This window comes from Porites lutea, chromosome 1 (genome assembly GCF_958299795.1).
Source record: "Porites lutea chromosome 1, jaPorLute2.1, whole genome shotgun sequence".
NCBI lineage: Eukaryota > Metazoa > Cnidaria > Anthozoa > Scleractinia > Poritidae > Porites > Porites lutea.
The window spans coordinates 48,356,550-48,383,506 of record NC_133201.1 but is presented as its reverse complement, the minus strand read 5'-3'; the positions used below and the strand labels follow the sequence as shown (position 1 = coordinate 48,383,506).

The 26,957-nt window shown below is 37.1% G+C and overlaps 2 protein-coding genes across 2 annotated transcripts; one reads left to right on the top strand and one right to left on the bottom strand.

The window, feature by feature from the left end:
- Positions 1-6,188: 6,188 nt before the first annotated feature.
- Positions 6,189-10,775, top strand: LOC140939207 (ATP synthase subunit O, mitochondrial-like). Its single transcript, XM_073388780.1, has 7 exons — positions 6,189-6,291; positions 6,401-6,451; positions 7,001-7,184; positions 8,317-8,376; positions 9,013-9,125; positions 10,202-10,288; positions 10,590-10,775. The coding sequence occupies exons 1-7, from the start codon at positions 6,241-6,243 to the stop codon at positions 10,701-10,703; spliced, it is 660 nt and encodes a 219-aa protein (XP_073244881.1). The 5' UTR covers positions 6,189-6,240; the 3' UTR covers positions 10,704-10,775.
- Positions 10,776-13,940: 3,165 nt separating this feature from the next.
- LOC140953409 (uncharacterized) lies at positions 13,941-26,739 on the bottom strand. Its single transcript, XM_073402895.1, has 12 exons — positions 25,659-26,739; positions 23,893-24,174; positions 22,586-22,811; positions 21,692-21,918; positions 20,869-21,093; positions 19,524-19,694; positions 18,785-19,019; positions 17,654-17,781; positions 16,723-16,840; positions 15,853-15,921; positions 15,500-15,571; positions 13,941-15,262 (listed from the first exon to the last, which is right to left on the bottom strand). The coding sequence occupies exons 2-12, from the start codon at positions 24,142-24,144 to the stop codon at positions 14,901-14,903; spliced, it is 2,085 nt and encodes a 694-aa protein (XP_073258996.1). The 5' UTR covers positions 24,145-24,174; positions 25,659-26,739; the 3' UTR covers positions 13,941-14,900.
- Positions 26,740-26,957: the final 218 nt, after the last annotated feature.

Sequence of the window (26,957 nt, the reverse complement as noted above, 5' to 3'; positions counted from 1 at the left end):
TGGGTTTGAAACTGCAAGTCAACACTAGCTGGTTCATAATTATCTAAGGTTGGTACAGGTAAAACGTAACTCCATTTGAGTGGTATACTTCAAAAAATTAATATACTCTTTCTAGATTCAATTGATACTATTGGCAAATGGTTGACATACGATAACAACATGTACACATCACTCCCAATGTAGATGTGACATCCTTACTAATGGACAGAACATCAACCACAGGAAATAAAATTAGCCTCAAATTATTATGATAAGCGATATTCCTCTAATTATTATTTATAAGAACTTGTTTTCATCTGATAAATATTATCCACTACCCAAAATAGGCAGTGAATAATATTATATAGTGTACCTAGTGCTATTCACTTACCCCCAAGGGGAGATACATCTGTATGATTCATTTTTAACCAAATCAGTTATATAAAAATATTTCTTGTAAATAAAATGAGTTACCATGCGAAAGCTCTGTGCATTTCTATGATTTGGGTACGACTTTGATATATTTTAGGGTAGCCTTAGGATCTGTCACCACTGCGGAAAGTGGATGCAGATGTATCTCCAATTACATATGTTGGGTGAATGGACACAACGACTGAAAATACAGCTGCATTTACAGGCTACTAGATGGAAGGTTTTTAAAATTCAGTAAAGTTGCCAAGTTACAGAGTGATTCGGTGCAAACTAACAAGGACAGCTCTGCAAAGATGGCAAATTTTGCAGACATTTGTCTGGTAAGGGAAAGTTTGTGGCTCCACCATATACCATACAAAGGTCATTGAGATTATGTGACTTTGTGTCAACACTTTATTTCAAATCGGACTAATCACAAACAGCGTAAGAACCTAGCCAATCACAATACGCTGACATACATGAATGTCTTTGTGACCCTGTGGGATTCAAACATGATATTGCGCACTAATTCTCAGACGGCATGCTCTATACAGAAGGTTTAGAGTGTCTGCAACACAGGTAAGATCTTCATTGGATTGTGACAAATCACTTTGAGATTTGGTAATTTACCTAGTTTTAACGTGGCTCTTTCCCATGGCTGTCAAAGGATATTCACTTACTACATTGTCGGTCTTCATCAAAACTCAAAAAATTGTGCAATTGTCTACTGAGTAAATATGGTTCTAGGAACTTAACTGAAAAGGAACTGAATCATGATGCATGTCAACTTCAACTTGAGTGTTATTATTATTTTGTACATTTTTATCTAAAATGTCTTCTTCTTTTCTGAATGTTCTTCAAAAAATTATCTGTGTTATGCTTATGATCAAGTTCCTTTTTCTATTGTAAGTGGTGGGTGCCATAGCAAACTCAGGAGCATCATCTGGTGCTCCTTGGTTTGATGCTGGTCTCACTGTGTGCTCTATTACCATTATTTTCACTTCATTAGCTTTGACACCATGCAACTTTGCGGTCCAACTGGGCCATTATACCATTAACCTCAATGCTCTGCCAGGAAAGTGGCCTTACACAGAGATTCTCCCTATTTGGGAGGTCCTCATCTGAACCTGAAGAATTACCTTCATGCCACTCTGGTACAGCTGTTTCAGACAAAGACTCCTCTGATGACATATATGCAACGGACATACATGCAAGGTACTTGTCCTTGTCTGACTAACTGATGCTAGTTGACTCCCTCAGAGCATATTGGCCCTTTAATTTTTTTTCTGAAAGAAAAATGAAGAGCCATGATTTAGCAGCCAACAAGTAACCCACAGTTGGTAAACAAGCATGTACTGCTCATACTCAGTGTAAATGATTGGGTTGCAGAACAATGACAAGATGCTAAAAGCTGAAAACACTCTCTTAATCAAAGGAACAGTTTGAGGATATTTGTGAGAAAAATTCCTCCCTGCACTTTATTCCTACTAACTTTTTCATTAAATATATAATATGTTTTTTGGAACAGGTGTTAAAGTAGAGAGCAGAAATGCCTCTTTCTGTTGAATCTGCATTTGTTTCATTAAGACTCTTTTAAGTGTAAATAAAAACTGAAATAAATTAATTCCCCTGTCATTCAAGAGTAGAACTGATAGTGTCCCACAGGTCACCAGGCTCTAACAGAGCACAGCCATGACTCAGCTGTACACATAAACCGTAAAACCGGTCAGAACCTGAGAAACATAACATTAAGGCAACCCACATGTTGCTTAGAACAATAATTAACTAATTGTGGTTATTTGGCATGATAAAGCCAAAGCATTTAGTCGCAAAATGAACTAACAAAGATCCCTCAACATCATTGAGCTGTACAAAAGGTATAAATAATGAGGTATTGTCATTTCAAATGTGGAACAGTAATACAGTGGTCACTTGGAATGACACTTATGCTTCAAGATCTGGCAAGTGCCGTCATTCGCAAAATTGAGCCAAAATTAAGATCTCACAATATCACTGCACCATATTTATAAAGCATAAGAGTTTTGGATGGTACAATTTATGAAAGAAGAATCACTTGTCATTTAAATGTGGAACAATAATACGGTGGTCAATCAGAATGACACATAGGCTTCAAGATCTGGCATACACCGTCACGCGCAAAATGAACCAAAATTAAGATCTCACAATATCACTGAACCATATGTATAAACCATGAGAGTTTTGGATGGTACAATTTATGAAAGAAGAATCACTTGTCATTTAAATGTGGAACAATAATACGGTGGTCACTCAGAATGACACATAGGCTTCAAGATCTGGCATATGCCGTCACTCGCAAAATGAGCCAAAATTAAGATTTCACAATATCACTGAACCATAATATGTATAAACCATAAGAGTTTTGGATGGTACAATTTATGAAAGAAGAATCACTTGTCATTTAAATGTGGAACAATAATACAATGGTCACTCAGAATGACATATAGGCTTCAAGATCTGGCATATGCCGTCACTCGCAAAATGAGCCAAAATTAAGATCTCACAATATCACTGCACCATATTTATAAAGCATAAGAGTTTTGGATGGTACAATTTATGAAAGAAGAATCACTTGTCATTTAAATGTGGAACAATAATACGGTGGTCAATCAGAATGACACATAGGCTTCAAGATCTGGCATACGCCGTCACGCGCAAAATGAACCAAAATTAAGATCTCACAATATCACTGAACCATATGTATAAACCATGAGAGTTTTGGATGGTACAATTTATGAAAGAAGAATCACTTGTCATTTAAATGTGGAACAATAATACGGTGGTCACTCAGAATGACACATAGGCTTCAAGATCTGGCATATGCCGTCACTCGCAAAATGAGCCAAAATTAAGATTTCACAATATCACTGAACCATAATATGTATAAACCATAAGAGTTTTGGATGGTACAATTTATGAAAGAAGAATCACTTGTCATTTAAATGTGGAACAATAATACAATGGTCACTCAGAATGACACATAGGCTTCAAGATCTGGCATATGCCGTCACTCGCAAAATGAGCCAAAATTAAGATCTCACAATATCACTGAACCATATGTATAAACCATAAGAGTTTTGGATGGTACAATTTATGAAAGAAGAATCACTTGTCATTTAAATGTGGAACAATAATAAGGTGGTCACTCAGAATGACACATACTGTAGGCTTCAAGATCTGGCAAGTGCCGTCACTCGCAAAATGAACCAAAATTAAGATCTCACAGTATCACTGAACCATATGTATAAACCATAAGAGTTTTGGATGGTACAATTTATGAAATAAGAATCATTTGTCATTTAAATGTGGAACAATAATACAATGGTCACTCAGAATGACACATATGCTTCAAGATCTGGCAAACTTATGCCGTCACTTGCAAAATGAACCAAATTAAGATTTCACAATATCACTGAACCATAATTATGTATAGATGTGAAACAAGAGTTTTTGACTGTAAAAATTTCAAAAGGAAAATCATTTGTCATTTGAAATGTAGTAGAATATTAAATAATAAATTATAGTGACCACTGCTTTGTCAAGTGCTGTCACCTGAAAAGTACAGTAACCCCAAAGATCTAACATATTAACTCAGCTGTACAACAAGCGAAATTACTGAATTATGGACATGCTAAGGTCACATCACCGACTTATATTGGTGTAAAAGAAATGTTTGCCTGCACAGCTCAAGATCTGGCTACTTAAGATTATTCCATTAATGAAGACGATGCGCAACAAAGAGTACAGTTATTTCTGCAGTAAACAAAAAGGAATCAATCAATGGCATACCTGTGCATGCATCTTAAATTTTAAGATTTATGTTTGAGGTTTTAAGCTTACGCAAAGTTATTAGAAAACCAAAGTAAGTAAACGAACCACGATATCAAGAAGAACATACCTTTCTGCAATCCAGCTGAGTTGATGACTTGGAAACAGGCTTTATGTGAAGAATATCGCAACTGATCACTGTCTCTCGAAAATAACAAAGGTATAACTCGTAATAGAACAGCTGAATAGAAAGACAGGCTTTCTATTATCCGAAAATTGCAAAACTACTCGTTTTGCAACGCTGAATCGCTTGTGAAGTCCGCGTGAATTTGAACTGTTCAACGAAAGTTTATTTTACACTATTCTATTGGTTCAAAAGCCGCACGTGACAATGTAAATCAAATCGCGCATGTGCCAAAGTCACGTGGAAGCCTGGGAAACAACAAACATGGCGGCTGATCTTGCGACGGAGTGCATTCAGTACTACATTCACCCGGACGATGAAACTCTGAAATCTACTATTGAAATGACTCCTGGGTTCAAACCTTTCACATATTGTGCATTTTGTTCACCCAAATTGTAAATGGTAACGTTTTACGTCAGGGCCTCCTATTCCGAGACTTCTTGTGATATTTTTTTTTTTGTCGGAGCCACCGACCGAATATCAGGAAACGCATTCGACGCTAAACGAAAAAAAAGGGGGGATGGCCTTACCCGAAATAACCAGCTGCAGCAAGTAATATGATAAACCTTGAGAAGAATGTGATGGTGATTGAAACGGGGCAATGGAAAATCAAAACTTGCGTGAAATAACACTGTGAAGTTTGGTAAATGTGCAAACGTTGGTTAAAGTGGTCGTAAAGATAGTTCTTTGATCATATTTTGCTTAAATTTACGCCTCTAGTAACCATAAATTTACACAGTAACTTTGCTATGCCAGAAAATATCAAGCAAACATTCATTTTTGTCGTTCGATTTTTACACAGAGAACAAAATGGCGGCAAATTTGAATCTAAACACCAAATTTACTATGGGGAGCAAAAGTGAAACAAAATATCTGTAAACTTGATATTTACTCCACATTTACGCCACCCTTGCAGAAAAGTAAACTTTCACTTTCGAACAAAATTTGCACCAAGAACAAATAAGTAGCAACATTAGTACCCTAAATTTACAATAGATTTGCTCAACTAGCAAACTTAGGCAAATCCGTTTTTTCGTCCAGTGTATTTATCAGGATGAACAGTAAGCTTGTTTGCGTTAAACCAGGAGGAGACAAGAGAAAGCTCTTGATTAACCATTCTAGTTAAAGTAGCCAAGTCTTTATTACGAAGCGACACTTCGTGTGGACTGATCTGGGATGGTTTATTTACCGGTCGAGTCCAGATTTGATTCTGATCCTCAGCTGCATGACCCCCAACCTTCTTGTCCTTTGGCTTTCCCACTTTTTATATATTCTATTTCTAGTTCTTTATGGAGAACTGATAAAATCGTCTTTTGAAAATTAAATAAGCTTCCCAGCCCCCACCCCAAATGGGCTTGAAATTAATAGTCGGCTTCGCCAACCACCTCGCATCTTCACAGCGGTCAAACGAGTGAAATTTGCAAAAGTTAAGCGAAATACTCCAAAGTTAAGGTTGTACTTTCACTATCGAAAGTTTAGGGTATTACCAACATCCTGTTAGTTTACTAAACTTTTTAAAAGTTTACTAAAAAAGTTCTAAGTGATTGAAAACCGATGCTGACGTTATTATCGGCGCCATTTTCAAACATGATTCTCTTTTAGCGCGAAGCGTTTTCAGCGAAAAAAGCTCAAAATTTTGAGAAAAATGGAAAGATAGTTATGTTGACTAACTGATTTATACATCTTTGCCCATTTTTTTCTAACTGGTAAATGAAATCCCAGCAAAAAAAAACAAAAATAACGATTTAGCTTAGACGTTTGGCCGCAGTGGTCCTCGCATCCCTTGTCCGATGTTCTGTTGTGGAAGATTGGACACCACTGAATATCCGGGGGTTTTTCATCACAAGCGGACAACCAACATGGCGGCTATGATGAGAGGATGTCGAGTGTTAGAAAGAGCTCCATTTTTGGTGAGTTTCTCCCTGTTTCGACAGTTAGGATGACAATCTTTGTGAAACTTATTTCTCACAATTTTGAAGAGCTATGTTTAAAGCTTAAACTATACTGTTCTCACTGCAGGCGCGAACGCTCAGTATTTCGTCAGCTCGTTGTGCTGACCTCCCTGCCAAGGTTGGTACTCGCCAGTTTTGTCGTTTTGTTAGCTTGTTTGTTACCTCTTAATTTAGATGGTACGGACAAGACTTATGATGCCTACTTTTATAGAATATCTGACCGCTTATGCAAACCACAATTTGTGAGTATTTACTGGCCGCTACCTTGACGGACGATGACTTTCATTGCTAAGTTTCTCTTTGGGGACAATATCAAAAACGGTGTCCGTTTCTTTCACTTCAATTCTTTCCCCTGTATCGTGAAGTTGATTCGTTGTGAATCATATTTCGTTTCACTGCATCAACTACTCTAATAAGGTTTAAGTCGCTTTAAAAACTTATTTACGTGATAGTGTCGATTCTTCGCTCAACCAACTGTACATGTACTCGAATTCAAGCTTCTTCGCCCCGATCAGCCAAGTTGTACGTTGTACAATGTATTTCTTTTCCAGAATAATGAATTATAGTTGTTTATTGTTTAGTGGTTTACTAGAAGGGAAGCCTTATTTCACCTGTCAATACTAGGGATTAAATATTGGGTAGATATTATCGTTGTTTTTTATTGTAGCCTCCCATACAAGTGTTTGGTATAGAGGGAAGGTATGCCCATGCCATGTACTCTGCAGCAGCCAAGCAAAATACTTTGGAGAAGGTTGAGAGTGAATTGAGCAAAGTAGATGAGCTTATTAGATCAAATGAAAAGCTTGCTGAGTATCTTGCAAACCCTACTCTGGACAAGTATAAGAAACAATGTAAGTGTCTCATATTAGACATCTTTTTTAGCTATTTTGCTTAAGTGTTTGCATTGTAGCTCACACCTAAATGAGGCCTAATGAGAGGTCAATTATTTTACAGAAATTCGCTATTTGTCCACTCAGATTCTTAACTAGTAGAGCAATTCTTAGTTATCACTTGGGTCATATTATACGAAACTAAATCAGTGATTGGCATTTATCATATTTCTATGGTTCACCATCTTAAATTATTGTTACCTAAGTGCATTGAATGTTGCTGCTTTATCGCTTCCAGGGCCAAGAAAAAAATATACACTGTATGAATTCCAAAATTGAAAACATTCAATAGGTGGGTTCCACTGAGTTTTAACGGAATCAAAAAATTGCTACAGGTAGTTTCCCCTGATCTCTGGGCACAGAAATGAAAAATTGTTTTCCATGGGAATTGAAATCCTAGGGCTTGCTCTAATATATTTTAAAAGCTGCAAGAGTCCAGTCCAGATACTGGGTTTTTCTTGGTGTTGCGGAAAACGAAACTATTGTTGGTTCTAAAAAGCTATCATGTTGCACTGCAGGTATTGTTCCTTGTCTTTTGAATCTTTTGTATTTTCCATTTGGTGATTGCACTCATCAACAACACCAAGCTGCCAGAAAACAGCTCAACTAACATCAAAAGGCCTTTTTGACCCAGTATCCACTGTCCAATGGGTTAACATTTGCTACTTTGGTTAAAATAAATATCAAGTGGTCTGTTAGAGTCTGTTAGTCATCAGGTGGTCTGGGGAGCAAGGAATGGCGCAGTGGCGAGAGCGCTCACCTCCCACCAATGTGGTCCGGATTCAAATCCTGGCGTCAACACCATTATGTGGGTTGAGTTTGCTGTTGGTTCTCTGCCTTGCTCCAAGAGGTTTTTCTTCGGGTACTCCGGTTTTCCCCTCTCCACAAAAACCAACACTTCCAAATTCCATTTCGACCAGGAATCAGGTAGACGAAGAACCATTTTGTGGATGTGCTACCTCCAAATCATTATTTATTTATTTGTTTATTAATTTATTTATTTCTTATATCAGGGGTTGATCCGTCAGGTAACGTTTTATTCATGGTCCAGTCTGAATGAATAACTAACTATTGTGTTTCATTGTTTTTGCAGCACTTTTAACAGATGTCTTGAAATCACAGAAATACTCTGATTTGACAGTGAATCTATTTGGTGAGTTGCTTCCTTTACATTGACAAAAACTGTTCAGTTTACAGCTGCAATGTATGTTCTGCCTCATGTGACTGTCATTGTTGAAAATTCCAGTGGAGCTTTCAAGGTTACGTTTTGGTTTTGAAACTTCATTTTAAGATTTGGAATTTCCATAAGAATTTTACCTGCATCTGTATGAAACCAAGTGTGCCCAACATTGTGAGTCTAGCATAAATGATAGAGAGACTTGGGCTACTTTTGAAGGCACTGGACAAAATTTGAATTCCTGCATTTACACCGTTGGTGTTCCTTTCAAACAGAACCACTTGAAGTGTACAAAAAATTTAGAGGCCCAGAGCCTGTTCAAAGTTCCATGAGAACCAAGGCAAAATATTAAACAATCCCATCTGAATGAAGTGTCTGGTCAAATTTTTCAGGTGCTCGAACAATATTTGTTTGTTGCTCTGTGAACTTAGCCGAAAAGCTTTAATGTACAAAATTCAGGGTTCATAACAAAATCCTTTAAATATACTTTCAAGTAAAATTAAGATCTTCTTGTTACCTAAATAAAGACACCAGTAAATCACCATGGGCCACAAGGCACTGTTAGAGTACAGCCCTGGTTGGTGCTTTAACAGTAAATATTTCAAATTGCAGGAACTTTGGCAGAGAACAATCGGCTACGTTTAGCCAACAACGTTGTGTCTGCCTTTGGCAAACTTATGAGCGCTGCCAGAGGGGAAGTGTTGTGTTCTGTAACAACTGCTAAGGTTTGTTCTTATTCACTAGTACCTAATATGTGTAAGACCAGTGTGCAAAGAAAGTCATGTCCAATAGCCTGGAGCTAGTGGATTTGCAATCGGACTAGTGAATTCTGACTTCTCAACTTGCTCGAAGGGCAAGTGAAGTATTTTGGGAAATTCAAATTACAGAAGAACTGTAATCAATGCTGCTCATCAAAATCTTTTGGAGGCTACTTAAAAGACTCTTGGGCTAGTACATACTAGCAACAACTTGCCCGTCAGAATGGCAAGTGGTAAAACCGACACTCTTTGCACCCTGAAGTCCTTTTTTTGTGACAGATTTTATGGTTTTGTCTCTTTTAGGATTCCGTCATTAAATATAAGTGTAACTGAAAAATGCAATCTAAAATGCATGCATGGTGTGGCTTTTACTAAAAAAAAGAGAATGAGAGAAAATATTGATGTTAGGGAAATGCTAGCATGTGTAGCAGTTGTTTCTGTTTCCTTTTAGCCGAGCTAGACAATGTAAAAAAAGTGAGCACACATTTAGGTATTGGGTGAAAAGGAAAAAAATTGTGTCTTTTGTAATTTGTCCTGCTCCACCAAAAGGAAGTGGCTGAAACAACTGCCACTGTACACTTGCTAGGGAAAATCCACAGCCAGATGAAAAACAGTTAGAAGACAACGAGAAACTCAAGATTTTTTTTCGTAAGAGATGAAACCCCAAGTCTTTTAACATCATTTTCATATCCTAGTGATATAGTGTTGGTGCCCCTGTCCAGCCTATAACAGGGAGGTTAAGAAATCACAGTGTCAAAAAATGCCATTGGAAAGAGGATCTCTTAATTAATAGTTCTATCGAGGCTGTAAATTTCCGCAAACGTGATCACTGATGATGGGATCTGAATGGGTCCGAAACCTCTGCTACACTTTCAACAAATTGTTGGTGATGACGAATATTTTTTCTGTAATAATTCTTTAGTTGTTTAATAAATTATTGTAAACTTGAGTGACCAAGGTGTCCCTTTGTTAAAAAAAAATATAGGAATGTTGTTGCTGAGCTTACATTTGCATGCTTTATTATTATATGTTTTTCATATTAGGAGCTGGATGCATCACAAATGAAAGAGCTTCAGGCAGCATTGAAAGGTTTTACACTAAAGAATGAAACCCTCAAGCTTGAAACCAAGGTCAGATTACATGAATTCTGGTCACATTTGCATGTATGCTACATGTAGTACAAGTGAACTTTGTTGTGGCAAAGTGCCAAGGGAGTGTTTTAATCCCAATAAAAGGCTCTGTTAGCTGGCCTTCTTTTAAGCACAATGTTCTTAAAACACACATTGTTTTTCATCTTGTTTTGCTTCAATGTTGCGAAACAAGTTGCACGTTCTGCTGTCCATTTTATTGTACCTTTATAAGCTACATGTAAATTATAAAGCAATAGTATTCGATCTGGTTTTAGTAAAGCACTTCTTTTGTGTTTTTCAGGTTGATCCCACAGTTATTGGAGGGATGATTATTGAAATTGGTGACAAACACATTGACATGTCTATGGCAACAAAGATAAAAAATATTACTAATGCTCTGCGAGCCAGTGTGTAATGTCTTTGGACTTGACTTCCAAGCTTTTGTGATTGTACAATAAAAGTTCCAGAGTTTTGATTGACAACTCAACTGTTGGTCTGGTGATGTATTACTTTAATTTTCATGTATAATAATATTATTAATTTTTAAATAAAAGAAGATCATTGCAGTTACAGACGCAACTTTTGCAGTTGCAAAAAGGAAGCAATGATTGTCTTTAATGTAAATCTTCACCTGGCAATTACTTGTTATGGTTTTCATAATTATGTCATTATTTCATTGTCATCCTTTCACTGGTTTATAAAGAACCAACTCAATGATATGACCTGCACCCAGTTGGCTTCTTAGCTCAATTGGTAGAGTGCTGCACTGGTATCACAGAGGTAATGGGTTTGAGTCAATTTTTTTGAGGCTTCCTGGTTATTTATTTTTCTTGTTGTTGTTTGTAAATTAAAAGTCATTAATTTGTCTCAGTTTCTAAAAATGGCAGCAAGATTCATCTCGAGATATTTTTTACTACCCACCCACAGAGTGAGTATTGCACATGTAGGTCATGAACCATTCACAAACTTATCCACAATGGGGATTTTTCTGCAAGCCAATGGGCCTTCAAAAACACATGTAGTCCAGCAAGGCTTATGTCTCACCTTACTTCCTCACTCCCACTTGTATGGTGGTTAATAGAAGTCCCCGGCAGTAGACATGCACTAGGGACTGTCTAGGCTTATGTAACATTCTTACTGCAACATGTAAGATTACACAACTTGGACCTCTGACTCCTGTGCATTTGACCTCGCTAGCAATTCTTTGTTAACCCTTTAAGCCCCAATATCCAGAAACGAATTCTCCTGACTGATCTCTATACATTTCCTTAAAGAATGTGTTCAGAGAACTTGATGAAAGATCAAAGCATTTTCTTTTTGGTGATCATTTTATTAATTCTCATAACCTAATCTCTTGACAATGTATTGGTATCATTAGGAGAAAATTGATGTCGGTCACCATTGGGACGTAAAGGGTTAGTCAACCCTTGATATATTTAAGACTTTCCACTGTATTATGACCAATCACATTGATGTTCATATGAGCAAAGCACAAAACGACAAGATAAATTATTACCAGTCCGGAATATCCCTAAATTTAAGGACAGGGCCAACTGGTCACGCGACACTTTTCAACCAATGAGAAGGCGCGCTTGTGTTTATCAACAAACAAATCAAAACATCACCCCAGTGATCAAAAATTTTCAAAACAACGGACTGAGTCGGACAGAATCAGTCATCGTTTCAAGGTTCTCAGGCATATTTTTAAGACTTTTCATGAGGCATACACAATTTTTTTAAGTGCACAGCGTATCGGAAGCCTTTTTGGAAGTGTCTCGTGAAATATTCCGCACATTTTGTGGCTTATTCTTCTTTTATCTTTTAAACAACGCGATGTATAGGAGAGATTTTGGTCGGCTTTCAAGGTAGGTGAACAAGTTTCTATTATTTTTTCGATCCACAGATTTTTTTACAAAGTTCTAGATATTTTTCCGCGATTGTCGTATCGATTAACTTTTATCATGTTGAATGTGGGGGTGGCAGACAACCTAGAATTTAGGTAGACAATTTTTGAATTCCGAGGTCCAAAACACGTACTTTTTTCACTCCCGGGTTGCTCACAAAAGCCGTGTTATTACTTTTTTTCGCATTAGTATGAGCCTTTGCCTTTTTTCTTTTCAAGGCCAAAACAACTTTATTACTCTTGTGGATATTCACGTCCAACATCTCGCCTCACTTTGCCGAATTTGCGTGGATGAAGTTGAAGATCATAAGCGCAAGGTAGATACTAACCGCTTTGTTTCTGAAATTCACTAATCTGGAAAGATTTAATGTTGTTGGATTCTCCAAATGATCATCCGCCGTTAAAAAACAATCAAAGAAACAAGGCAAATCTCAATTGTAAATGCTGTATTTCGCTACTCATTGAACATGCACTGATTATCTGGGATAAAACTAAAACATTGCAGGTACTACAGCAAGCAAAGAAAGCACCAGATGCGTGAAGTCAACACGAAACAACACAAAAAAACCACCAAGAAAAATTAATAAATTTGAACTACTTTCTATTCTTGTTATGATGACTGGTTCTTTGATTCTTGTCCTGTAGAAGTTAATAGGTAGTACCAATGCTGCTTTGTACGATCTCAACAAATTTTCACACTCTCTCTAAGGCTATTTTTACACGGGACGAGTTTGCTTCTATCAAAAATCTTGCAAGCCATGCCAGTGAAGCCACGACCTCTGCGATCGGTCCGGAATCAGTTCGAAGACCCCAATGATTCCTTGCAATGATTAATGCTCTTATTCTCTTACATGACATGTTTTCTTTGAAATATTAAATGTGAAACCTAGACGAGTACTGTAAGCTCATCTTTAATTCTGTCTGACTCCGTCCGTTGTTTTGAAAATTTTTTATCACTGGGGCGATGTTTTGATTTGTTTGTTGATAAACACAAGCGCGCCATCTCATTGGTTAAAAAGTGGCGCGTGACCAGTTGGCCCTGTCCTTAAATTTAGGGATATTCCGGACCTGATTACCATTACTTAAGGCTGTGCTGTTGCAGTACCTGGTGACCCATGGTACCTTACCTTTGCTCTTGGGCTACAGGAAAATAATTTATTATGTTTTGGATTACACAGGTTCAGGGCATGGGGCTCTCTTCAATTTTTCTTAAAACACAGCCTTGCCACTGCTTACAATTAATTTGATTATCCATATCTTATTGGCTCTTTCGTTTTGATACAATAACATTTCAGAAGCAGATTCCTTTGCATCCTAGGCTTGTAGCTTTTTGGGTTTTTCAACACTTTTGCTACAAGTGAATCCACCCTTAGATTGACAGTTACAGAGTTTTCTCACTAATGAGTCAAATTTCTGTCAGCTGGAAATTATTATTTAGCATCGTTATCCCTCTGCGGGGTACTCATTAAGTGCTGGCAGCCGGCTAAAAACCTGGCTACTTGGAGGTCTGAGCTTTCTTCTTTTGGGGGAAAATGGGTAAACGGAGGGAGTGAAAATTTCAAATTGCCTTCAGCACTCGATTGCCAAGCTGCCTATCTTGACATCCTAGCTGTCTACTTAAAAACTTAATGAAAACCCTGCCTCTGGGAACTGTAAAAAACATGCTAGCATTGCACAGCTGCTTTTATAAAGTGAGGCTTTAATGTTTTGTTCATTGATTTTACAAAACTACACCACTTTGCACTTAAATGAAACCTTTAAACATTTCTAAAAGGATAACTGTACTTTTAATAAAATAGAATAATTATAGAATACCACTGATACAAATTTTGTAAATGGCACTATTCGGTGTACTATACTTAGTCTTATAAAGACTCCATTTTAAGGGTTGTAAGTTCCAAACCAGGTTTTTTTGTATGTCAAAAATACCATACAGTAATACTGTGCTTACTGTAATTTTCACTATGTCCAGTATTCAAACAAAATAATAATGATAATTTTCTTGTGTAGCCTTTGACAGTTTTTACAGATATTGAACATATAGTTGTGTGTTGTAACACTTTTGATGGTCTCAGCTTTGACTATTCACTATGCTAGCATAAAAAATAATGGCAGCTTAATTTTGCTTTAACAAAACTATAATTATTCCTTTTCTTGAGCATGAAATGTTGCATAACCAGAAATGGCAGGATATAAAGCTGATTTTTGAATAAAGAGCCACTTTTTGTGACACTTTTTCTGAAAGTTTTCTCTAGTCCTTCAAAATTAAAAACAGGCAAATTATAAATCATTGAATCTTTGTAAATCACTGCCTGTAACATTATTATTACATGGTGGTGTAATTACCTTTTCCATTAATTGATAAATTTTCATGTTTCAAAGTTATGATAATAAAATAATATTTATATTGTATACTGACTAGAATATTAACTTTCATTGTTCAATTTTACCAATAATTATATCACAGAAATCCCCATAAGCTTTTACCATATAGTAAAAAAGTATCTACAGTGTAAATCTCACTGATGATATTTTAAATTTCTTCTAGGTGTCTATCCAAAATAGATAATCTTAATTCATTAACACTCACTTTTCTTATTTAGATAACTCAGATCAATATTTTTACTTTAGAAAGAAAGAACGTTAGTAAACAAAACAAAAATGCATATAACTTGGCATGACTAAAAACTCCTATACTTTTCTATTTATCTATAGCTCCTTTTCACAGCAGTTGCTTAGTGCCCTTCTTTCAATAAACTCATCTTCCATCATCCACAGGTGAAAACGCATTTCCTTCAGAAAATTCCGGAAACTTTCATGATGTTTCTCTGGAAAGTCTCTATCCATACGCGCATCATCTAGTTCAACTTCATCATTCTGCTTATTAGTGCGAAATGGCCCATAAGCATGAACTTGTAGCTCATATTTTGCTACATAGTGCCGCAACACAATGTACTGTTCTAGCCAATCATCTACTCTATCCGTCATAAGCTTTCGAGGGTCACTTAGCTGCTTGTGTTGTTCTTGAGTCAGTATGTCCTCCATCTGTTTTAAATGTCTTTTTAGTTTTCCTGTTCAATTGAGAGGAAAATAATACATACACTGTAAGTGTTAGACATTCATAGTTTCCTTTTTGCACTCTATTGTTGTGTTTAGCTTTCCTTTGTTTAATTGACAGATATCGGTAATGCTAGATATCTAGTGGTAAACATCAACATCAATCATTTCCTGCCTGTGAGCTGTATGTTTCTCAACATGCTTGATGCAGTTTCTTGATGAAAATAGTAAACCAAAGCAGAATGTCTCACCAATGTTGTAACCAGTGTTGTAGCTATGATCCAGAGTCTCTTTGCTGGAATCACTGGCCGATATTGAAGTCTCTGGATAACAAAAAAGATTTTTATTAATAGTAAAAAGAATATCAAGTAACTTTTTTGATGTTATTATCCAGTTCCATTTAGAGGAAGAAAAGTTTGGCAACCAAGTGTATAGCAGTACATGTGAGGCACCTTTTCTTTGACATTACATTTCAGTCGGCACTTTGCAGTATGTTAAGCCTCTAAGCATAGTTATTCTTCTGTTCACATTACGTTCACATAGTCACACTGAATTTAAACTGTAATGTTAATACTGGGTAAATAATAATAATAATGATACATACCAGGGATCACTGAGTCTTCTGGGAGATACTCTGCCCCTCCTGTGCCAATGTAATCTAATGCTGGATCCCCTGACAACAATAACATATTAATCTGGTAAGATTCCAAGGAATGTTTACAAATTTAAATTATAATAATATTATAATACAAGAATATTGTGTACCTGTATAATGTTAGTGAAATAATCTGGAGATCTATTAAATGGAAGTTGTACGTAAAATATACTCAGTCATGTAACACACAAATATACCGCTGATTACCCAAAAACCAGCTCATTTTTCTTAGACCATTTATTGTTCAATTATAAAGTAATACAGAGGGTGGCTTTGTGGTAGACTCCTATTCCAAATGTCCTGTTTTCTCTTTCTTTTGGCCAGGTGGACAGATAAGGATGACTTACGTACATGACTATCACATGCTAACATCTTAGTTTGTTAAAGTAACACCTGTTTTAAAATAAGTAAAGTTTTTAATAGTTCAGTCTTTATGAAAAAGGACAACATATAGACCTCTGAACAAAAACCTAATGCCCAGTGTCCTTATAATTGATTGGATCACCTTAATTTATTGCGGGGCACTCAAGACAATCAACCAAATGGACACCATAAATTATCTAGACTTAAGCTTTGTCCAGGTCCAGGCAGAACCAAACAGAACCATCCTACAGCTGTATATCTGTACACTTAGTTCTATCCAGGCGATTAATGTTGCGCAATCATCAAGGTTGTCCTGCATCATAGTTTTTTCATAGTCTTTTTTCATCTCGATTGCCTGCGCACATTTTGAAATGACTTGGGGGAACCAGACAATCCCAAAATTTTTTTAGAAACCAGCCGAGAAGTAAAGGGAAGATAACAAAAAGGCTGCCTCACCATACTGTAACGACTTTTTAACCAGCATTCTAAGCACTTCCCACTCCTTGGGTTGGAAACCAAGATTAAAACAAATCCGCAACATTAATAAAGGAAGAAGCCGCGGTGATGCAAGAAGCTAGTGAAAGAAAAGAAAAACATTTAATTAAAAAACAGGTTTACTGAGTAAATGAAAGGGTCAGAATTTAATGGCTCTAGGTAATGTAGTCTACTTTTTTGTCGTTTGTAGAATTGCATTAAGTTACGAGGGGTCAATTTGATAGAACGTTTACAAGCGTAATTTACAAAGTATACGTAGCTATTGTAAGGGGGCGTAAGTGAAATTCTCTCCGTGGTGGGGTATGGATATTTTCTGGAACCACACATGCCATTGACAAAAAAAATTTTCGTTTCCTCGGCCTATTGCAGAATGAATGGCTCAAGTGCCATAACCGTTAACGTTAGCTTATAGAGCAGTTTTCACTTGACTGTCGAAAGTAATTGAGGAATTGGTTTGGTTTTGGTTTTACTACGCCCTTTGGTTGGCTAGTGTATTTACTTTGGTTTTGGTTTTACGACAGTCAAGTGAAAACCACTCTATACTCTTACAAGAGATTATCAGCCCACCCCACCCCCAACCCCACTCTCGCTGGTGCTGCTCTGAATCTTTCAAAAAAATAAAATAATGATTTTGTTTTTTCCTTGGAATATTGCCCTCCATTATACAGCATTTATGTGGGGATAGTTGCTTTACTCGATGTGGCAGTGCATGAGTTGTTGAACTTTTTACCGGTAACCGAAGTTACCACAGCTTAATCTAAGCAGGACATAGCTAACACTTCCAACCTTGGAATTAACATGACTATAAAGTAACCTAAGGTAATAGTAGGCAGCTGTTTATTTGGTAAACTGCTTAGGACTCAAATGTTTAAGTACAAGATGATAGACTTACCTCATCAACGGTTCCAAATATTGCTTGTGAGAGGAATATCAGAAGAGACCTAGGGTAGCCATATCTTTTACATATGTCTGTACAGCTCATCCAGTGGGCAGTATTATTGACACGAGGTGGAATTTTAGCTGGAAGGGCAAGCAGTAAATCTTGAGCAAGAACTATAGTTTACTGCTGATTGGGAAACAATACCTTATAATAACAAATACTCCATAGTCTGAAATGTCATACGTCTCCACCCCCCAACCAATGGGGGTGCAGGGAAGAGAAAGTTTGTCTCCCCTGTACCCCGCAAAGGTTAGAAGGTGGAGACCTATGACATTTCTAGACCATGAGCGGTCGTCCTTTGTTCCTCAGTGCCACGCAGGGCGCGCGAAAAGTAAAATTATGCAAATTACTTGCAAAAAAGGAGGAGAGATTGGGGCGAGAGAGGAAAAAGGACGACGGCAGAGGTTTTAATGTCTTTTGAATTACCCATTTCAGCAAAACGGAAATTCCGATTGGTCAGCTACTTGTCAATCTGTCAAAAATTCAATCTGTCAAAAAAAGCCTCAGTCTGCAGGGAGTCCACTTTTCGCACGTCGCTTTGAGATAAGATGGGGGACAGAAAAGATGTTTTGAAACGTGTTTGCGAGGAAAAGTTAGACAAGAAGAAGCCGTTTTATCACTTTTGAGTGGAAAGGACTTATTTGCTTATTTTTTCTTCGGTTGAGCTCCGCCCTCGTTCCTTGCGGCTTCGCCGCTCACTCCCTACACGTTATCGCACTTAACAGTGACACTAAAGAAAAATAAGACACAGCTTGCAGTCTATGACAATTCAGACTAAGGTTACTATAAAAAATAATTTTTTTATGTAAAGTGGTGTTGTCTCCTTACTCAAGGGTTAAGATAAGAAACAGTAGGTAAACTTAAAAGTCAACATAACTCATTAAAATGATGTGAAACCGTGACTTTGAGTTTTCATGGTTACAATTATATTTGCATAAGTGTGTTTGGAAAATTTAAAGGTCTCAAGCAACTGTTGCCTGTTGTAATTGACAAACTTATCCTTTATTTCACAAGCAATTACAAAGTAGTCAATCTATATGTTGATATTTTGGGATTTTCTAAATTAAAAAAAACAACACTTACGTTCAAATATGTGGCTCAAAGCTTGTCCAAAGCACAGAACAAGCACCCACAATGCTGGGTTGTAGTACCAATACATGAGTTTAAAAGCATTAAAATACTTCAAATGAGGTGCAAGTTCAGTGTGGTTCCAAGACTCATTACAGCTGGTGTTTTCTGGTAATGAATTCTTCACTGCCATTTGAAAAGTTATGTTTGCGAGAATAAAAAGAATTCCCATGGGTAACAGCATAAATAACTGAAAGAAATAGGCCAGCACAACTTATTATTAATTTATTTTGATTGTTAAGTATTTAATTTACATTCATTTCCAAATTAGCAGAGTAAAGAAATCTTCCTAGCTAACATTTTGTTTTCTATCAGTGAGACTGTTATCTTGTGAGATTATTTTTCACATCAACTTTTTCATCTCTAGGTGAAATACTGTGTGTTTCATTTCAAATAAAAACTTCCTACTTACAGCAGAACTTTTACATGCTCCCACTTAAGTCCATTTAGTTACCTAGATCCTGTACCCTGCGAGCAGGTCAGGTTTATGTCTTGCATAGCTTTTAGCATTTACAAAGTTGTTTGCATGGCTTGTCTGTCACGTGGGCATAAACAAACTCAAACCTCATGACAGACAAGCCAGGTGAACGACCTCGTAAACGCTAAAGCCATGCAAGAGAGAAACCTCTGCTTGCAGGGTACCCAAAAGTAGATTACATGAATATCAGAAAAATAGGCCTAAATGTATACATACCCCTAAGAGATGAGTCTTCGATACAAAACCCCATATTGTGTACCATAGCATACAGGCACAAGCCATGACAGCAGCACCGTTGAGAACAAGTACTTCTGTGTTAGCTAGTGTGTAATTTCCAAAAAATCTCCATTGTGCAAAGAATGTCATCATCATCATCACAATTAAAGGCTGCATGTGAAAAACACATTATTCAGCATGAATTTAGTTAATGCAATAATGTCAATAGCAATGACGTCGGGTAGAAGGTGCTGTTCTTTTGCTTAATATTTTAACATGGGATAAATCATGAGAAATAAATAAATGTTACAATTATAATGAAAGCATGATTAGGACTGAGTGACAGCATAACTGTTCTTTGTTAAAAGTGAATAATTTTTGTACAAAAAGAGCAAAAATCTCTCTATGTAAAAGGTCACATATTTTTCTAAGAAGATATAGCAAACATAGTGACACAGAGGTCACTGACATGGGAGAATATTACTGCTAGATTTCTTTACCTCAATTTTATTTAAATTATTTTATACTAGATATATGTTATTGCATAAACCTCGTGAAGCTTATTAAAAGATGGTCAGCAGTAACAATAAAGGGAACAAGGGAAAGAGAAAAATGTGATATAAAAGAAAAAAGAGCAAAAAACCTAAAAGGAAAAAATATATTGAAATGTACAACAAAGAAAGAAATTTCGATCCACCGGGATTCAAACTTGCAACATAACCACCAGCTGGTAGCGTATTAACCCCTATACCAATTATTGGGCTACGCTGCTACTCTGCATTATTAACTTTAAACCATACTTGTCTGTCATAGACAACATTTGAAGGGCTGGTGGAGCTGCTTTTCTCAAAAATTTAAAGACGCATTTGGGGAAAATAAGTTTAGCCACTTATTTCAAAGCCATTGTGCGTTATTTTGGTCTGAATTCACTCTTGGATTCAACGGGCGATCGATGTATGGAGCTGAAACCATAAATCACATGAATCGGCGGGCAAAAACCAAAAGAACCAATTCATTGTGGGTTTCACTCCGCATAAAATGAATTCAACGATATAGTTTTCTGGAAAAAGCAAAGTTTTCTCGGTAAAAAGCCAAACTGAAATGCACTTTCAACAAAAATACCTAGCAATCGAAAGTAATTGCCAAAAGCATTTCTTGAGTGCCAAGAGGGCTGCAAAAACAGTCAAAACAATGCTGTTTGAGTTTCTTGATGTCATTACATTGTGGACATTATTGGATATATACAAGTACGATGGGCCAACCGAGATTGCAAGCCGCTATGACCCTCGCTGCACTTGGAATTAATTTTCTAATTAATGTTCTATTATTTAAAAACATACTGTACCATGAAAATGTAATGGCCAAGCTTTGTTAGGAATCGGATGTGGAAAATCTCCACCAAATACAGTTGGTAGTAAAGACTCAGGCCAGTAAAATTTGTTAATGGTGCTACAAAAAATCTGGCCCAGAATCTGGTGAATGGGTTTCTTGCCCGCACGAATCTGTCACAGCATAGGCGTCTCCAGCATGACATCTCCCAACTATCTGGCCAGTAGCGTTTAGCTGGTGGCTAGTGGTGAAATGAAATTTCCTTAATTTAATTACTGTATATAATCAATAAGTGTATATATTGCATGCTAACATTCCCGATTATCGTAAAATTCCAGGCTGAGAATCTCCCATGGGAGATACACTGGGCAAAACCTTGCAGTCTCCTTTAACAAGTCATACTCCTCAACAAATTATTGTGACTCTAGAGAACCAAAGTTTAACCCCAGATATTTCATTCATTGTTTGTTTGCTTTTTTTTTCATTTCAAGATTTAACATTTCAAGATACTATTTCTGGCAGCATTTTCATGCATTTTTTCACCCTTGGGTAATAACTATATATTTTCTCATGATCATGAATGAACTGTGGCCAATGGTGTGTAACTATAATTTGCTCAATACAATAATTTTATAAAAATTAAGGGTTATCAGAGGAAAGAATAGTGGCTAACAACAGTTGAGATTAAATATTTGGCTTCCAGTCCCTCATGCAGCCTTATCATATAATAAATAGTTTCTATTGTACATTATAAGCTTTAACGTGTGAATAGCCAGATCATGCCCATTATTTTTCTGAAAAATGACTAAAAATTAGTATGAAAATATGGAAATAATTACCTGTATCAGAGGTTGACTAAGCTCTTCATCAGTAGCTGTTAAAACCTCTACACTTCCACTCGCACCAGGTGCATCTACTTCATCTTCTCGCAGTCCAGACTCCCGAAGACTACGTCGCTGACGCCCCATGGAACCATATGTTCCTTCAACAAGTCTTGATGATGTGCGAAGCCGAAGGTCATTTCTTATGCCTTGGTTGTGAACAATTAACTGATCCCACAGTGGATCTAGCAATCAAAAATTCAAAATTAGGTGCTGTTTACATAGAGAGTCCTAGGAAGATCCTAAAAAGCGGATCATCCTTAAGTAGTGCCTTATATTTTCTTCATCCAGTTTACATGCAAAAAGTCGTACTGTCTTGTCACTTGCACTAGGATCTTTCTGATCTAGTACTAGGATCTTCCTAGCTGAGAGGTTAGAAAATTCTAGCACAATGTGAACTGCTTTCACCAGGAAGATCCTAGTACTACAGACAAACCAGATAAAAAAGGTGGCAGTTGGTTTAGCAGGTAATCACGGCAATAAAGGCTGACCGTTTTGTTAGGTGTTACCATGAGCTGATAATTATATTTATTGTGGTTATTCTGCTGAAAGGTAGTCATAAAACCAGTAAGGAGAGCAGAAGGGGCTACATTGCGTTTTTGTTATTGTTGCCTGCCATCACTAATTCCCTCTCTACTTGGTGCCACAAAATTTCCTCATGTAAACCCAGTAAAAAGCTATTCCGCCTTCTGGGATCTTCCTGGTGCTAGGATCTTCCTACGTCCATATATATATAAACAGCCCCTTAGTGTTAAGGAATAATAGAAGGAGGGAAAGGTTGAATGAAAAGGAAAGAACTGATTTCACCTAAACCCTGGATGAATTAAAGGTTGAGTAAAGCAAAATGCTTACAATGATAAACCCTGTTCTTCTGGTCATATTCAAGATCCTCTTCAGTAACCACACCCAAATATCGACCACGATTGTCGCTGTATGGTACAGCAAATTTCACCAGTCCACCAGGGTGTTCCAGCACTTCATCTGTCATTAGAATTCTTGCTTCTGATCGAAAGCTTGTACAGTCCTGGTCACGTGGTTTAATCTTTTTCAAGAATGCTTGGAGTCCAGCTAGCTTTATCTGTGAATAGAGAGGCATAAATTACTTATTTATTTTCCCTGCTACAATGTCATGATATAAGCAGCATTTAAATTTTCCTGTACTGCTGCAATTTAACCCCAAACTCCAAAATCCTGTACTTTTAGATTTTATTAGGGTCACTGGTGTCATTTTTCTGGCCTTTCACCATATGGCGAAGATTTTTCCATCATCACAGCCATAATTTTATATTAAGCAACTGCATTATTGAATCAATCTTCATCAAAAGTCCACATCAATTAATATTTGGGGTCCGGGTCAGTTGTGTCTGTATGGGGTAGTGGAGTAATACAGTTTGATAATGGAGTAGTAGGTGATAATGTAAATAAAAGAGATTCTCCAGTTGTCAAAATACCTTTAGAGGTTAAATTGGCACCTTTGACAATAGTTACAGGGATGTGAGATGACCTTTTCTAAGTTAGAAATGTTTTACCCATACACCAAGCAAATTAGTCGGAAAGAGCAACAACAACAACCACAACAACAATCTTTTTTTCCTTATCATTAAGTTTTACAAAAGTAGCTTGGCCAGGTTGCATAAAGCCTTCTTAAGATAAGAGGGCTCTTAACTTTTGTTCTAAAACAATATAACCCATTGTTTTGAAAAAATAGTTGTGAGTTCCCTTAATCTTAAGATGTTTTATGCAACCCGACCCTGGCCTGCAGGTAGCTAGAGCTAACTAACCTTGGCTGGCCAGTCAATTTACGTGCAGGGAATGTTTAAATTTTATTCTTTTAATTTATGTTCATGTTTGTCTATATATAAAATGATACCGAAAGATTATACAAAGGGAAGAAATAATTAACAGGACATAAAGGATTTACAGTAAATAAAGTTTACTGGAAAAATCTGGTATACTCTCTTTACTCAGGATTTTACTTTAGAAATGATCTGGTGTATATCAATGAACCAATCTACCTCTTTGAAAATACTCAGTAGCACACTTATAAAATCCTTTTTTGAATGAACTGATAGCAATAATAGACATTTAATTACGTACTTGTTTGCTGTAAATATTTTCTCTTAGTGTTTATTTAGTAAAAAGTGAATCAGTAAACTTGCCTCGTACTCCTCAACATCATGCCTTGATTGATGGCGTTTAGGCCAAACTCGTCCTGCAGTTGCCCCGCCTAGTGGGTGATCCATGTTCTGTGGTGGGACTGGCTTGAATTGGTCACCAAAGTCCACAAACAGTACCACAGTATCACCAATGTCAGCAAAGTTAGGAAAATGATTGCCTGAAGCGCACATGCGCACCAAGGGTTTGGTGGGGTGTGGAGTATTGGCTGCCTGAGTAGTAAAGCAGCTTCCCATGATTGTAGTTCTTGTTAAAGTAGTTGTTCACTGTAGAATGTAGCAACTAAATATAAGTCTTCCAATAAGAACGGGGGAAAAAGTCTATGATGGGGGGCAGGGAGTATTTTCCAGGTGTGACTCTTTGGTTTGCTCATCAGAAAATTTGAATTTTTTGAGCAATTAGGTGCAGTGCACGTCAACCGGAAGTAGTGTTTTTGCCTCTTGGACAGTGATTTACCCAAATTTTCAAGCAAACCTTCTCTTTGAGAAGCTTTAAAAACTTAGTAATACTAAGCAATACAAATTTGGCAGCGTCAAGGCATGGGAATGAAATTAGTCCCCAAGAACAAAATTGGTATTTTTCTTTAGCCATTTTTCACAATAGATGGTTTTGAGAGTGACGTCATCAAATTGTAAAGTCAAAATAGCGAGGTTTTACGAATTATTATTTAAACTAGGTTGGAGATAAACATAAAATAAATCTTTCTACAAGTTTCTATTCCCGTAGCATGTTTCATTTCGAAAATACAGCAATTTGAACTTTCGAGTTTTCACAGTGCGTGACACCAAAACAGGAATGCTGTCTCGTTGAAAAAGTCTCTCCTCTTGATTTTCAGCAGTATAACCATTTCAAGTACAGTCGACTCTCTCTTAACGGACACCTCTATAAGACGGACACCTCTGTAAAACGGACACGTAGAGTTGGTCCCTGAGCTCCAGATGTTTTTGTTGATTTCCGGCGGCCTTACGGCGTCTCCATACAAAGCTCTACAAAGATGCGTGAAACGTTTCGGCAAATGACTCGGAAACTGTGGGCCACGAAGACCCGAGACTTGGAAAACTTGTTTATATATGAGCCTTTTATAACATTTCATTTCCTTGACTTTTTCCACTGAACGGTTTCCAATTTATTTTTTTGTTGCGTGACAGTGAAAACGATCTATTCAATTCATTAAGATACAGTATTGCATGACATGTATTTTGCAACACGCCTGAAACGCTTCGGGTCATTACCTTGGGTAGTACTAAGACAGTAATATAAGTATACATCCGGTTAACAGATGCGCCATGTTATCATTTCATTTTGAAGGTTGTAAAAAAGCAAATTGTCATTTTCAGCCTTTTTCTGCCGTAACACACATTCTTGACATTCATGTCACGCTGTTTTAAGCAGCATAATAGCAGCCGTGAGGATGTCGACATCAAGCAAAGTTTTTTTTACGGAAATGTGCACTGAACAGAAGGAAAATGTCGAATTCAACTTGCTTCTTTTCGATTATATGCTTTAAGATTAAGCGACATAGGCTTAGGGTTGCATTTCGTTGCAGCTGGCTTTACCCTAAGCTTGCTCTAAAGTTGATCACTATATGACATAATAGTTGATCTTTTCGACCATTCTAAAGGGACATTTTTTCTCTGTCTTCCTTCGCTAACCGCACTATTTTGATATTGATGGTGTTAAATTGTCATCTGGTACCGTAACTGTGCAAAGATGCCTTCAAAATATTCAGTAAGTACCTTAATTTCCTTACCTTGAGTTGGAATATGCATATGCTTTGATTCGTTGTCAATTGTAAGTCCAATGAATGGTGCAATGAAATCATTGCACGGATTTTAAGGTTGGCTCACTAGGTTCGTGGAAAGACAGGAAACTTGGGAAAACTAACCTATACGCACCCATTCATATAATGCCGCCAGATAGATATTTGATACTGCAGTCACGAGATTAGTTTCTGGGAAAAGACCCTTTCATCATTCACAGCATATATTACAACATCATAACTTCCGGGCTTCTAAAATGCAAAAGGCGGTAGATTGCTCATGGCATTCTGGTCACTTTTTAAATGGCCCTTTCAAAAAATCTTATTGTGAGTGCTTCTTTGCGTGAAGCTGTTATCACTAAGATACTTTTCATGTATTAATTCGTTTTCATGCTGTTTTTTAAACTATACTGAGTGATCTGATGTCACGCCGAGTGTAGTCTACACAGGGGATTCCCCAAGATGTTTGGCGTGGATTGTAATGTTAATCATCCCAGAATACTCAAAGAGAAGGTAAATACCAAATCACGAGTTCTCTTAGCAAAGTGCTGACATATAATAAATTAAAAATAGGAAGTTGTTGATTTTTTTTTAATCTCGGTTAAGCCATGTCCAAGTGGATGTCAAAGGATTGCTCGCACTCCGCTATGAAGTGAGAAATCGAAATTAACCATGCATCCTTAGTGTTCAGAAAACATCATTCAGAATTCTTTATAAACGCTTTTTATACAGTTTCAACGTATTTTTGCACAGAAGGTCATTAAAATTAGCCTTTTAATGCAGGGTTTCACTGCACTGCACGGCATGCACAGACTTCGTTGCGTGACCAAGGTGTCACGGCAAGGATTTTCCCAAGATCGTCTAAGACGTTGCAAATCGTTTGTTTTTAGATCGCCCAAGAAAGGGAATCATCACGAAGTCACGGGTGGTTTCACCGATCAAGAAATCATTTTGGTAAAAATAGAATCTGCAGGATGGCTACTACAGTTCTGGAGACACCGTATTTTCCTCGTAGAGGCGGCGCCCACGCTCTTAAAAAAAGAAAACAAACGCCCTGCACCGCCCACTTTCTCGGACAAAGTAGGCTCAAATAAGCCCCCCTCCCCATCCCTGCCTTATGCATGCTAAAAACCTTCTTCTGTTTGATAAACAGAACATATATCCTTTTGCCTCAAAAGCGTTTTTTGAGCGGTTTTGAAGGAGTCTGAGTACGCCGTTGATTGTTCGATTCCTTATTATAAGGAACAGTCCTCGGCGAACTCTAACTCCAGAAACTCCTTCAAAATCGCT